Source organism: Dermacentor variabilis, chromosome 3 (assembly GCF_050947875.1).
Source record: "Dermacentor variabilis isolate Ectoservices chromosome 3, ASM5094787v1, whole genome shotgun sequence".
Classification (NCBI taxonomy): Eukaryota; Metazoa; Arthropoda; class Arachnida; order Ixodida; family Ixodidae; genus Dermacentor; species Dermacentor variabilis.
The window spans coordinates 243,613,912-243,629,520 of NC_134570.1; the positions used below are offsets into that span (position 1 = coordinate 243,613,912).

General features: G+C 45.3%; 1 protein-coding gene across 2 annotated transcripts in view; it reads left to right on the forward strand.

Moving 5' to 3' along the window:
- Positions 1–3,539, forward strand: part of LOC142576766 (innexin inx2-like) — a 199,959-nt gene extending 196,420 nt beyond the window's left edge. For both annotated transcript variants that reach the window (XM_075687044.1, XM_075687045.1), the window contains exon 3: positions 1,353–3,539. In XM_075687044.1, the coding sequence (XP_075543159.1) occupies positions 1,405–2,514 (1,110 nt within the window). In that variant the 5' untranslated portion in view covers positions 1,353–1,404 and the 3' untranslated portion in view covers positions 2,515–3,539. The remainder of the gene's footprint in view (positions 1–1,352) is intronic.
- The last annotated feature ends 12,070 nt before the right edge of the window (positions 3,540–15,609 follow it).

Below are 15,609 nucleotides of genomic sequence, written 5' to 3' on the forward strand. Positions count from 1 at the left end.
AAAACGAACAGGCCAGGCCACCATACAAAAGAATTTAGCTTTAACTTCAAAGAACCACGTGTTTGATTTCGACAAATGCTATATGAAAGAACCGCTTGGTTGTACGTGTATGGAAATGACGGTGTTAGCAGCTTGCCGCGTATGAAAAAGTTCACGGGTTAGGGTGACCGAACAGGATGACAACAAGCATGATTTCTCGCTTTGGTACTCAGGAAGAAGATATAATGAAGAATTGCATCGTCACCGTCATCATCCGTCATGTGTAACGGAGAAGAATTTTTAAGTTACGTGGCTGTTGGCATGCTCAATAAATCTTGGAACACTCGAAGGTCCCGGAAGGAGCTGAGGCACTTAAATGTAATGAAAACGCATCATGAAGCTCCTTTAGTGAAAATTCATAGCTATCAAAGTCTGGCTGGAATTTCGTGCCTCACCGAGGTTCTTAGCGAGAGCTAAGTATTTCTTAATGAGCTCTGTCGGCTAACTGGGTTTCATGTTTAGCCAGAAGCGGAGTCTCAACGGCTACCATTTCTAATAAGCATATTGGTATTTCTGCTTGCTCACGTTCTTTTGGATAGCACATGCATGGTTTGCTTACATTTGAGTGAAAGTCTGCAAAATATTTCAAGGGGCTTTATAACAGGCTGGCTTCTTTTCCTACAGCAAATTGACCATTTAATGGCTAACGGCAATGTTCGCGGACAGTAACGAAAACTAACGTATTAATATCGAACGCTACTGCTGTAACATTTTAGTTGGAGTTTATGCAGCCTACAAGTATAAGCACATTACTCGTTTCTCGTCATCAATATACGTCAGAAAAAAAATGTTAAGCTACTAAGTAAAAGCGCGATTCGACCCTCGGTATTATCGGCTAGTGGGTTCTTTAGCATGTGGTTCAGTAAAAAGCGGTTCTTAGATGTGCCTCACAACTTCACTTCAGGACCCAATACATTCATCGCGAAAGCTGATTTTCTAGCAAGCCACAGAATGTGGCAGACGAAACCGCGAGGCGTCAGTCTGTCGAGAGGCATGAGGCATGAGCTCCGAACAATGGGAGACGAGGAATGCGCCTGGCGTACCGTCGCGGGGTGCCTACCGCCGATCCGCAGAAGCTGCGAGCATCGCCGCGACACGTGGCTCGGCCTCGCTCGGCGTAATTCCTGGGCGTAGTCCAATGTTGTGGGCCCGACGGTGAGGGGGCGACACTGCCAGGCGCGTGTTTATTTTTGGTGGGCCCGGCACGCTCTGTCGTCGGCGAACACAACGAACCCGAGTCGGTGGCGGCGGCGCGGCTCGAGCATGTGAGATGCTTCCGCGACAGTTCCTTGACCGGCGCTCCTGTGTTCCAGGTGCGGAGACCAGGATAAAAAGTCTGCGGAAGAATGAGCCCGGCGTGGCGCGATGTCCCTGGTGAACCTGTTCGGCGGCCTTCGGCGGCTTCTGCGCCGGAGGCATGTGCACATCGACAACTGCGTCTTCAGGCTCCACTGGCTGGTCACGTCGTCGCTGCTCGTCGCCTTCAGCCTGCTCGTCTCGGCGCGCCAGTATGTGGGCGATCCGATCGAGTGTGTGCCGCCGACGAGCGACTTCCCAATGGATGTGCTCAACACGTACTGCTGGATCCACTCAACCTTCACCATGCCAACGGCGCTCGACAAGCGTGTCGGGCTGGACGTTCCGCACCCGGGCGTCGACAACTCGGGTGGTGCAGAGCGCCGCTACACCGCCTACTACCAATGGGTGGCGTTCACGCTGTTCTTACAAGCAGTGTTCTTCTACATTCCGTACTACCTGTGGAAAAACTGGGAAGGAGGCCTTCTCGAGGTCATAACGATGGGAATGCACGTCGCCATCATGGAGGAGAAGGACCGCAGCCACAAGAAACGAGTGCTCACCGAATACCTGCACAGGCACATGCGCCACCACAGGATGTACGCGCTCAAGTACATATTCTGCGAATTTCTCAGCTTTGTCAACGTCGTCGGCCAGATGTTCTTTATCGACAAGTTTCTCGGTGGCGAGTTTTGGAACTATGGCGTCCAGGTGGTCCGGTTCACGCTCACGGACCAAGAGGAAAGGCGCGACCCCATGATCTACGTCTTTCCGCGAATGACCAAGTGCGTGTTCCACTCCTTCGGCTCTTCGGGAGACGTGCAGAGGCACGACTCCCTGTGCATCTTGCCGCTGAACGTGGTCAACGAGAAAGTGTACGTTTTCCTCTGGTTCTGGTTCGTGACGTTATTAGTGCTCACCACGGTGGTGTTTGTGGGCCGGCTCGTGATCCTCGCGGTGCCCATGTTGCGCTTCCAGGTGTTAAAGTCGAGGAGCCCGCTGCTAAACTCGGAAGACCTGCGGACATTGGCGCAGTTCGCCGACGCTGGCGACGCCTTCCTTTTTTACATGCTCGCACAGAATCTCGACCCCCTGGTGTACAAGGAGGTGGTCGCAGATCTGACGCTTGTTATGAACCAAAAGTCAAGCGAGGACAGAGCACCGCTCAACACGATTTGAGTTGTCAAAAGAACTAAAAGGTGTCTCCGCACACCAGTCGCCTGCCCCAAGTTTTTTTCTGCGCTCCGAGTTGGTGAGGACTGTATGAAGCAGGAGACAAACGGTGCAGGCATCGTATGAATTCCTGCCCACACGCCATTACCTCTACAATCACCTTTTAACATTGATTTTGTTGTGGTGATTGTCACTAATTTATTCCAGCTCTTCCAGTTAATTACATAATATTGTTACGGAGATGTCGCGAGTACAGGAAAACTATATTTACAGTATATATACAGGAGGAGTCAGAGCTGTTAAGATGGCTGACCACCAACACACGCATCAGCCAGGTATGGTATGGTATGGTATTCCTTATGCGATGGCGCACACCCGCTGTGGGGGGATTGGCCAAGATTTGGATGAAATTAGGCTATATGCGTCTCCGATCTTCTTCTTCCTCTCTGTTCCTTCATCCACCCGTAACAATATTTTTAGAGTATTTAGCTCAACATTTTTTTTTTCATATTAAGACTGCCTGATCATGAATTTATGGTGCACTTGTGGAAAGCGCCTGTTTTTTTTTTTGTATGTAGCACTGCTGTATGGAGTGGTGCCAGTGTGCAGAAACAGCGCGCAAAGTAAATTGCGACACTCCAGGCCTTATGTCTGCACCGGGGATTCTCTGATAATTGAGTATAGGAGAGAAATGCTAAGAACCTAATCAAAACAGCTGCTGAAGTAGCCATCCGCGTATACTGTCACGTGTTTTTCGACGTGTACAAGCACGCCTAGGTATACGTAAAGAAGAGTAAGCAGCAGACAAACCTCACAGGCTTAGCTTTTTTAGGGGACTGCCTAGCGGAGTTTTATTTCTTCTTGCGACACAGATATCACGTTCACTATTATTCGTCCAGGTTCAACTATATCTCGCCGAACCTACTTCCTTTGTTGTATTGCGCTAGTCTAACAAATGCGAAAGTAAACGTCGTTGGCGTTCTTTCAAGAACGCCAACGACGTTCCAAGTATTCCAAGTGAAATGAACTTTCAGGACACTGGTTCCGAGTTCATTAAGAAAAGAAAAAAATAGTTACAAAAATGAATCAGTGCTTTTTACGTGGGTTATAAACTTCACCATGACATTATGAATTCAAGCACAAGGACGTCTCATGCGCATGACAATTGATGCGCGAACTTTTGCAGTGCAAATATTATTAAGTAAACGCGTAAGTGAGACTCTCACAACAATCGAGGAAGGGAGTGAGAAAAGTTCTACATGGTCATGCTGCGCATATCAAAATAAACATGTATCAACCAGGCAATTCATTATTTCGTATTTTAAGAATATACACTCAGTCTGTTGAGAGAACGTTCAACCAACGCAATGTTTGCAACGAAAGCCACCCGGGTGTGAAGCATGACTTCAATACTAAGCATATGCTGCTTAGCAGTTTAAGTGCGAACCATTAAACATAATTTGTGGCGCATGAGTCTTAAGGAAAATATTTGTCTTCGTTACACAAATTACAACGCGATATGTAACGGCAAGATACGCTATTTGTTTTTTATGTTCTGTAAGATATATTGTAACATGTGACTTGTATTACGATAAGTTCTCGTTAGAAAGGCAAACGCCATCGGATACCACGATACAAAAGCACAGAAAAAGATTGTTCGTTGTATAATGGTGGGTAACGTTGTGCAGCAGTAAAAAAATTATAAAAGTGTACACATTCTGTGAAAGAATTCAGCCCGTTGTCAAGATGAAGCCACTATGAAAAGAAACAAGATGGGGCATGTAATTGAAGATCTACTAGGTGAAGTATATGTAGGCTAACTTGTTCGGGGGTAAAAATCAAGACGGCGCACTGTTGTGACGAACTAGAATAACTGAGTAAATAACAACAGGCCTCAGCCACTCTTACATTTAGGATAGTTGGGGATCTATTATGAGTTAGGTTAGCGGTGGCGAAAGAGGACTCAGTAAAGAAACTACAGGCCACAACGCAATATTTTCTTTTTTAAAATAAAATTTTTGCTTCCAGTTAGATCTCGTGGTGAAGCTTCTTTCCCGTGTTCCCGACCGTGGCGCGACAATAGCATTGTCGCAAACGGCTGCAAAAACGGCAGGGAGATCATGCAGGATCTTCATGGTGCGAGTGTTGCAAGCACAAATGTGGGCATTAACAACAATTATAATCTATCTAGGTTTGTACTGGTGATGGATGGCACATCATCCGAGCTGTTTGATGCAGTTGAAACCCGAAGTTCTAAAATTCTGATAGTACCTCCTGCTGCCGAAGAAACAAATTTTCTTCTAATGCTAACTGTCATGCCAGATGCAAGCATTTAAGGAAGCCTGCTTCAAGTGATTCTTAGTGACTTATTCTCGCCATGCCCAAATTTTCGTTCGCGCTCTAGTTGTGTGTCTTGAGCAGAAGAAATTCTTAATTACAGAATAATTATCTTCAAAATAGAGTGTTAAGACCGTGGTAGTATTGACGATTATATTTCGGTGCTACAGATCAATATTGAAAGCAATGTTTAATATGAAATAACAGCTTAGTTTTGGACATGAAATAAATATAAAACTTGCTATACATTGCGATTTACGTTTAGTAATGCTTTCTTTATTCAGAAACTAAGCCCAGCCATCTTTATTTTATAATGGTGCCTTCGCCTTTTATAACTTGGTGTAAAAAACAGCACAAATTTTTTGACCCTGCATTTGCTACCAGACCAATTATTCTGTGGTCTAGAAATAAGCGATATGTATCTACACTACTGCGCATGGAATCTGTTGTTCCTTTGTGACACCAAAGGGAACTTCCTATAGGATGTAGAAGGGTTGAAATCCGGGCCAGTTGGTACATATTTGCACGAAAAAACCAGTCACAAAACACCAAGGACAAGAGGAGAGGTTCACACAACAACGACAACACGTCGGTCACGGTAGATGCGAAATCTTGTGTTTCCATACTCTGTGATTAGTGATGCTGTGGTGGCGCATGCACCGCTGGCCTTGCTGGGATTATGCGTTTCTTATAAAGCTCCGTCGATAGTCCAGTCGTTGTGGTGTGAACCTCTCTTCTTGGCCTTAGTGTTTTGTGACTGGTTTTTTCCTTAAAATATCGGGTGTAATTCCTTTTGCAACATATCTATGTGAAATGTTCACGTCGTGATTATGAAATTTGTTTTAATGAAGAACTTGAATGCAGATAAGGTTCATCGTTGTTGCCTTCTTAATCCCACGTGGTGGCGTAGTGGCTCTAGCGTTGCGCTGCTAAGCTCGAAGATGCGGGCTCGAATCCCGGTTGCGGTGCCCGCATATCGATGGGGGACGAAATGCAAGAACGGCTGTGTAACGTGCATTGAGTGCACGTCAAAGAACATCTGGTGGTCAGAATTATTCCCGAATGCCTCCCCCCCCCCCCCACGCTCCACCTGCTTACGTCGTGCCCCATAATTATATTGTGCTTTTGGCACGTAAACTCTCAGAATCTAATTTTGTTGCCTTCATATTGCTTGCTGAAGTATAGAAAGCGTTCTTAATTTGTTTCAGAACAAACACCTCACGAAAAACACACTGCCCCGCAAGCTTCCTACAGAATTTAGGCATTATCAGCAATTGTAGCATGCTGTTAAGATATTATGAACCCTGCAACTAAATAACCTAATGCAAGTTAATTTTGACGCACACAATAAATCAGTGAATTCATAAGAGACTCGGAGAAATTTACCGCACACTGCTTTAACCTACGTAATTATCGAAGGTAACTGCCAACATGGAGTTGAGTTTGCTGCATTGTGGAAAATATCTTTATGTGAATTAAACCTTTACAAGTTAGTGTAGAGAATATAAAGAACTGATTATCTTCCTGGAAGTACATTGGCATTTATTCCGCACATAAGGCAGGCAAGCCATTGCTACTGCTCTTCAAAAGAAGCCTGTAATCTCCTTTGGTAGCATGTCCATGTAAAGTTTTCACGTTGCAATAATAAAGTTACCTGCAAACGAAAGCTAGAATACAGGCGACAGCAGAAAACAAATAGCATTTGAATTGCGAATTTCTTGTTTTGTGACTTCTGTAGTGCAAAAACGGCAAAATTGTGGACAGCGTAGCATGGTGTCGCAGTTTTCGCAATATTTTCCCTAGTTATCGGCCACAACTCATATGCTAGCTTTCACAACCAAACATGGTTTATGATCTTTAGCAGGGAAGAAGTCTGGGAGTGTTGGTGGGATACATACAGACTGGGATACATAGCGCAAAAAATGACACAGGGACAACCAGGAACACAGGACGAGCGCTAACTTTCAACAATTGATTTATTGCAGCTGGTGAGTATATATATACTCACTGGGACGCCACTGCAATAGACACACTGAAAGGAAGGAGGAAAAAACAGTCATGTGACTAGTATGCCCAAAAATTCAAGCTCTTTCCTTGATAAACGTATAGACGGCGTGACATTTTTTGCGCTATGTATCCCAGTCTGTATGGTTTATGAAACCTCATAAGTTAGAAATACCGTGTCTGCAACAACTTTGCCGAGGAGGCATCACTGAACGTACTGGCAGCATTGTTCATCGATGCCCGAGTTATTGATGTATTCAATGAAAGTGCAAATCGTTCACCCAAATAAATGGTACCACCACAATTTGTACATGTTTCACTGCTTATATGTGCACAGTCAGTGTCACGGAACGAAATGTTTTTCGTTCATCTACGAAATAGCGCATCTAATCGCTGTTGCGCAGGCTTATGGAATTGTCTACTCAGAAGCTGGCACACGCGGGTAGTGCGTACGTAGGTAAAGGCATGGTTGCTTGAAGCCGGCTGTTCAGTGCAGGCACGCTTCTTAGCGCACACATGTCGAGTGCGTCTAAACACGTCTCGCTTGTACTGGCGCATGCGCAGAAACGGCTGGCGATTCCCGAAGTGAGGCACACGTGCAAAACCCAGGGGCGTACGCACTGAAGAGGTTATCGTTTCGTTTACTACGGGAGCAACTCTTTGTTACCGAAGTTTTATCGTTTGTTCATGTTAATTTTGCTTTGTTTTATCGCAACAGTGGTCTCGCATTTCAGCGAGTCTACTTGATCACGTGGTACCTCTTAGATCATGCTCAGTGACTTCACTGAAGTCACTGAGCACGGTCACAGAATTCCTATAGTTTTTGTCAATACTTTGCTTCGAAAATATTTGCATACGAACCTAAATCGTTATGAATCGTTACGGATATTTTTTTCGTTCCATAGAAGAACGCAAATGGGACGATTTTCAGTGAAACGAAACTAACACCAGAAGGAAAAACATTTCGTTCCGATCCCCTACTGCCGAGCGTCCGACGTTAACATCACACGGATAAGTAAACCCAGGTGACCAAGTGATGATGTCACGTTCCCGGCTGTGGACCTACTGCAGTTCGCCCTGCGAAGTGCCACGGTGAACGGCCATGGCGTCGGACGGACGCCGTGGCCCACTCTCAAAAATGGAGTATTGTGGATTATGGTGGGTTAGAGCGGATTAAGGTTGATAAAGGTCGGTGAAGGTGGATTTAGGTGGAATGAGGTAGACTAAGGTTGACTAAGGTGGATTAATGTTGGTACAAATTAGAGCAAGGTGGACTAAAGGTGGATGAAAGCGAATTAAGGTGAATTAGGGTAGATTCGTAATTTAACCTGATAACTTCGACAAGTCTTAATTATTTCCCATTCAAATCACGTGTGTAAACTTAAGCGACTCTCATTTTTTCCCGTTTTGCACGGGCATTTTGTTATGTCACAATGTGGCACCCCCATAGTCTTTTGTCCTTCTCCGATGCGCATGAGTGTCAGAATGACCCTGTAGTCCTTGGGTACACCGCAGAACGAAGATCCGAGGCCAGCGTTGGCCGCTGCAGCGGCTCGTGAGGAGGCAGCCATGCTGCGTCCGCCGCTAGAAGCAGAATCAGTTGGCCAGGATCACACGCACGCTACGCTCCTTCTAAAGCTGTGTTACACTGTAGTATCAACAACTTTGCTCAGTACTTTCCTCGTATGAGCTTACGCTAGAAAGAAACCGTGCGGAATTGTACAAACTTAATTATCGCACAAGTCAATCAAGTTTTAACATTCGTTCGCCGAAGTACAAATGCCTTCGTGGTTTTAACATACACCGAATAATATAGCTGTGTGTACATACGAGTATAGACATGTAGTAGTTGAAGAAGTCGTGATTCACGTTTCTCTCACTTATGCTTGTCCACTACCTAGGTAGCACACAAGAATGGCCACGTTGTAGGCTCGAGTCAAATGGCCGGTGTAGAAATCATGCCATTGCCGTCATACGATCGTCTACAGCGTTGCTGCCGCTGTGTTGCTGTCGTCACACATATGCACGTACGCTTTCAACCCACATACACAACTTCTGAAGTTACATGAACACGTTGATCCACCTGGTATCATTACAAGGAAGCCGCCAAATAAAACAACAGACGAAGGAAGGAGACACGAGACACGTAGGCGCACTAACAACCGAGTGTTATATTTCTTGACATAGGAATATATAGCTGCTATCAAGGATCAAAACAACAAGAAGAAACAAGGCCCTCATCTGCATCGCGCAAGGAAGCCACGGTACAGAATAACTTCTAAGTGTCGCTCCCAAGATACGCCAATTCCTTCGTCGAAAGAAAAACTGAGGCTTCACTGATACAATCATCATCCCGCTTCTTGATCTCAAGCGCTTCCAATATCTCCCTTGTCAGTTGATCATCAGCTCTGTTCAAAACACACGTTCTATCAAAATCTGGAATGCACTTGGGAGCCCTACAATGCGCACTTATATGACCGGAAAGTTGGTTTTCCATCTTATATAGATGCTCATGCAATCTGTCATTCAGCCATCTGCCCGTTTGGCCTACATATGCTGAACCACATGACAAGGGAACCGAATGAACTACTTTCTTTATGGTTATATTGCGCTCAGTTTTACAAACACGATACTAAGGAAGGACAGGACGTGGACGGACGAAGCGCAATGCAGATGCGCTTCGTCCGTCCACGTCCTGTCCTTCCTTAGTATCGTGTTTGTAAAACTGAGCGCAATATAACCATGAACGTTCACCAACTAGCCCCCTTCATTGCTTTACTAAATACTTTCTTTACACATCCGACATGTTTCTGCCCATGCTTTTTTGCGCACACCTGTTTATTTTTCCGATGTCCTGCGTTTACCTTGGCACACATCAAACCAAGACGTTTCGGAGCGGGAAATAAAACCCGAACACCAGCTCGCTTACCTACTTTTTTCAGATTGTGAGATATGCCGTGAACATATGGAATTATAGCACACCTGGTCTCAGAAGGGCCTGCTCGACCCTGGTTTACAACGTTAGTTTGCTTGAGCTGTCTGAGCATTTTTTCTGCAGCAGATACGATCACATGTTGAGGATAACTTGCCCCTTTGAGGCGGCTGACCTGACAATGAAAACTGCGTTGCAGCCGATGCACACATGACTTGTTAAGTGCGTTGGTTAGACATGGTTGAATGATGACTCTTTTTATTACTTTTGAATGAGCTGAATGGTAGGAGAGGATAGGTTTGCTAACTCTTGGCTTGAACTGCCAGCACAGAAGACACGATGAGAAAGTGAACTCTAAATCTAAAGATCTTAAACAGTTGTCGGCCCGAAGCTCGTGAGTCAAGGTTAGAGGATGCAAGGCTGTTTTAAAGTCTGACAATACTAATGATGACTGGGTCTCCAATTCTGGACTGTCACAATCTAAGAATACTAAAAAGTCATCCACAAATCTAAAGATCTGCATAACATTTGTCCCCGATATGCACTGCTTTAACAGGTTGTCTTTTGAAGCTGAAAGGATGTAGCTTAAAACAGGGGCTATGCACGAACCTATACACACACCCTCTTTCTGTAGAAAGACGTCGTCACGTCATTCCATTTTATGTGCGTGGACATCAGGCACACAGACAGCAGTTCCAAAAAGGAACCCACTGCTATGCCTGAGGCATTCTGGAAAGCAACTGCTCCCAATTTATCGATAGATTCAGTGACGCTTTCCATCAATTCATTTTGTAGTATCGAGTAATACAAGTCTTTTATGTCAACAGAGCAGGCGGATAGCCTTTTGTTTTCATTCTGTGCGATATATTTTACGACGCTTTCAGAATTCTTCACGCGAAACGGGTCGTCAAGGGGTAGTCCACGCACATAAAATGGAATGACGACGTCTTTCTACCGAAACAGGGTGTGTCTATAGGTTCATGTATAGCTCCTGTTTCAAGCGACATCTCTTCAGCTTTAAAAGACCTGTTAAAGCAGTGCATATCGGGGACAAGTGTTATGCAGATCTTTAGATTTGTGGATGACTTTTTAGTGTTCTTAGATTGTTACAGTCCAGAATTGGAGACCCAGTACTAATTAGCATTGTCAGAGTTTAAAACAGCCTTGTATCCTCTAACCGTGACTCACGGGCTTCCGGCCGACAACTGCTTAAGATATTTAGATTTAGAGTTCACTTTCCCATCGTGTCTTGTGTGATGGCAGTTCAAGCCAAGGGCTAGCAAACCCATCCTCTCCTACCATTCAGCTCACTCAAAAGTAATAAAAAGAGGCATCATTCAATCATGTCTAACCATTGAACTTAACAAGTCATGTGTCCATCGGCTCCAAAGCAGTTTTCATTGTCAGGTCAGCCGCCTCAAAGGGGCAAGTTATCCTCACCATGTGATCGTATCTGTTGCTGAAAAAATGCTCAGACGGCTCAAGCAACCTCACGTTGTAAACCAGGGTCGAGCAGGCCCCTCTCAAACCAGATGTGCTATCATTACATATGTTCACGGCATATCTCACAATCTGAAAAAAGTAGGTAAGCGAGCTGGTGTTTGCCCATTTCTTTTTCTTGATTTTAACTAAGATGTCATTAACTCGCATTTGTTCCCTCACCCAATCTGCTCTTTTCTTATTCATTAACGTTACACCTATCATTCTTCTTTCTATAGCTCGTTGCGTCGTCCTCAATTTGAGTAGAACTCTTTTCGTAAGCCTCCAGGTTTCTGCCCCGTAGGTGAGTACTGGTAAGACACAGCTGTTATATACTTTTCTCTTGAGGGATAGTGGCAACCTGCTGTTCATGATCTGAGAATGCCTGCCAAACGCACCCCAGCCCATTCTTATTCTTCTGATTATTTCCGTCTCATGATCCGGATCCGCCGTCATTACCTGCCCTAAGTAGACGTATTCCCTTACGACTTCCAGTGCCTCGCTGCCTATTGTAAATTGCTGTTCTCTTCCGAGACTGTTAAACATTACTTTAGTTTTCTGCAGATTAATTTTTAGACCCACTCTTCTGCTTTGCCTCTCCAGGTCAGTGAGCATGCATTGCACTTGGTCCCCTGAGTTACTAAGCAAGGCAATATCATCAGCGAATCGCAAGTTACTAAGGTATTCTCTATTAACTTTTATCCCCAATTCTTCCCAATCCAGGTCTCTGAATAACTCCTGTAAACACGCTGTGAATAGCATTGGAGAGATCGTATCTCCCTGCCTGACGCCTTTCTTTATTGGGATTTTGTTCCTTGCTTTATGGAGGACTACGGTGGCTGCGGAGCAACCATAGATATCTTTCAGTATTTTTACATACGGCTCGTCTACACCCTGATTCCGTAATGCCTCCATGACTGCTGAGGTTTAGACAGAATCAAACGCTTTCTCCTAATCAATGAAAGCTATATATAAGGGTTGGTTATATTCCGCACATTTCTCTATCACCTGATTGATAGTGTGAATATGATCTATTGTTGAGTATCCTTTACGGAATCCTGCCTGGTCCTTTGCTTGACAGAAGTCTAAGGTGTTCCTGATTCTATTTGCGACTACCTTAGTAAATGGCTTGTAGGCAACGGACAGTAAGCTGATCGGTCTATAATTTTTGAAGTCTTTGGCATCTCCTTTCTTATGGATTAGGATTATGTTAGCGTTCTTCCAAGATTCCGGTACACTCGAGGTCATGAGGCATTGCGTATACAGGGTGGCCAGTTTCTCTAGAACAATCTGTCCACCATCCTTCAACAGATCTGCTGTTACCTGATCCTCCCCAGCTGCCTTCCCCCTTTGCATATCTCCCAAGGCTTTCTTTACCTCTTCCAGCGTTACCTTTGGGATTTCGAATGTCTCTAGACTATTTTCTCTTCCATTATCGTCGTGGGTGCCACTGGTACTGTATACATCTCTATAGAACTTCTCAGCCACTTGAACTATCTCATCTATATTGGTAATGATATTGCGGGCTTTGTCTCTTAACGCATACATCTGATTCTTGCCAATTCCTAGTTTCTTCACTGCTTTTAGGCTTCCTCTGTTCCTGAGAGCATGTTCGATTCTATCCATATTATACTTCCTTATGTCAGCTGTTTTACGCTTGTTGATTAACTTCGAAAGTTCTGCCAGTTCTATTCTAGCTGTAGGGTTAGAGGCTTTCATACATTGGCGTTTCTTGACCAGATGTTTCGTCTCCTGCGATAGTTGGCTGGTAGCTTGACACGGAAATCCTCTATTTTGGCTCTCACCGCTAACTGATTAATCGGCTTCTTATGTACTGGTTTTTCCCGTTCCCTCCTAAAGTCTAGGCTAATTCGAGTTCTTACCATCCTATGGTTACTGCAGCAGACCTTTCCAAGCACTTCATCATCTTGTATGTTGCCAGGGTTAGCGCAGAGTATGAAGTCTATTTCATTTCTAGTCTCGCCGTTCGGGCTCCTCCACGTCCACTTTCGGCTATCCCGCTTGCGGAAGAAGGTATTCATTATCCTCATATTATTCTGTTCCCCAAACTCTACTAATAACTCTCCCCTGCTATTCCTAGTGCCTATGCCACATTCTCCCGCTGACTTCTCTCCAGCCTGCTTCTTGCCTACCCTAGCATTTAAGTCGCCCATCAGTATAGCGCATTTTGTTTTGATTTTACCCATCGCAAATTCTTATTAATCAGGAATCCGACTCCTAGTTCTCTTCTCTCTGCTAAACCCCGGTAGCAGAGGACGTGCCCGCTTTTTAGCACTGTATATGCTTCTTCTGGCCTCCTAACTTCACTGAGGCCTATTATATCCCATTTGCTGCCCTCTAATTCCTCCAACAGCACTGCTAGACTCGCCTCACTTGATAACGTTCTAGCGTTAAACGTTGCCAGGTTCATATTCGAATGACGGCCTGTCCGGAACCAGTGATTATTAGCACCCTCCGCTGCGTCGCAGGTCTGACCGCCGCCTTGGTCAGTTGCTTCGCAGCTGCTGGGGACTGAGGGCCGGGGTTTGATTGTTGGGTTCATATAGGAGGTTGTGGCCAAGTACTGGTCCAGGGTGGCCAATCCCGCTCTGGTGAGGGAGTGCGTTGCCGGTTCTGGTCACCGGGATCAGGCCACACTCCAGGCCTGTTTGTGCAATTTTATCAACACGCGGATTTTTTTAATCCGGTGGAAAATTGTCGGCACCGGGATTCGAACCACGGACCTCTTGCACGTGAGGCGGGTGTTCTACCTGTACGCCACCGCTGCTAACAGGTGTGCGCAAAAAAACATGGGCAGAAACATGTCGGATGTGTGAAGAAAGTAGTTTACTCGGTTCCCTTGTCATGTGGTTCGTCATATGTAGGCCAAACGGGCAGATGCCTGAATGATAGATTGCATGAGCATCGATATAAGATGGAAAACCAGCTCCCCGGTCATATAAGTGTGCATTGCAAGGCTCACAGGTGCACTCCAGATTTTGATAGAACGTGTGTTTGTAACATAACTGATGATCAACCGAGAAGGGAGATATTGGAAGCGCTTGGGATCAAGAATCGTGGTGATGATTGTATCAGTGAAGCCTCAGTTTTTCTTTCGACGAAGGAATTGGCGTATCTTGGGAGCGACACTTAGAAGTTATTCTGTACCGTGGCTTCCTTGCGCGATGCAGATGACGGCCCTGTTTCCTCTTGTTGTTTTGATCCTTGACAGCAGCTATATATTCCTGTGTAAAGAAATAAAGCACTCAGTTGTTAGTGCGCCTACGTGTCTCGTGTCTCGTTCCTTCGTTTGTTGTTTTATCTGGCGCCTTCTTTGTGATCATGCATAACCAACTCGCCCAGCAGCACGTGCTCAGTGGCACCTGGTATCGTTTTGCTGAACCCCATATACGGCTGGACATCCAGGTACGTCCAAAATTCTTCGTAGAATATCTTGCATAATTTGCAGAAGATAGATTCTCACAGAGCTTTGAAGCTGCACCATTTCTTACTTTGTCTTTTTTTTCGTGAAATGTACGCCTTCTTACGCCTCTGCCAATTTGAAAATCCAATCGTACTTTTTTGTTTATTCACTTCCAGAAAATGCTCTTAATACACACTAGCATTGCCCAAAGGAATTGTTCCATTACACTAACTAGATCATAAACCGGGGCCGTGAGTAACCTCATCAAGGCTGCCGGTGACAAAGGCGGGCAGGTTTTCCATCCGCAGGTTACAATCAGTGTGATGCGCAATGCTAAGGTAAATTGCCTGTTAGGCTCGATACAATTATTGGGAACACAATCAATGGCAACAGTCCACTCGTGCGAGTCTACGTGTTGAGCAAATGGGCGTTTCAATCCACATTTGCTTGCGAAAGTTATCATTGCAGTGCGGCACACGTGCCGATTACAAACACGTGCAGTGCCGCAGATTCGTTTCTTTTACTGCATGCCTAGTACGCCAGCGTCGTTTAAACGTCACAGTCAAGCCTCGCAGCACAAGTGTTCATCTACGAAAGAACGCATGTAATCGCATTTGCGCAGGCTTTTAGGGCTGTCTACGCAGAAGCTGGCATATGAGGGTAATGTGTGCGTAGGTAAAGACATGATTGCTTGAAACCTGCTGCTAAACGTAGGCACGCTTCTCAGTACACAGATGTCGAGTGCGTATCAACGTAGAAGCTAAGCTCGGAGAAGCAAGGGCGTGCAATGCGCTTTTCGCATTGCGCCTTGGCGCCGACACCTAAGCGGGCTCCGGGAGAAACAATATGTATACGGCGTCGGGGGCGCAGCGGGACGCAGATTGCTTAGACGTGAAACGAATTGAAATGTTTTAGAGCGCAGCTC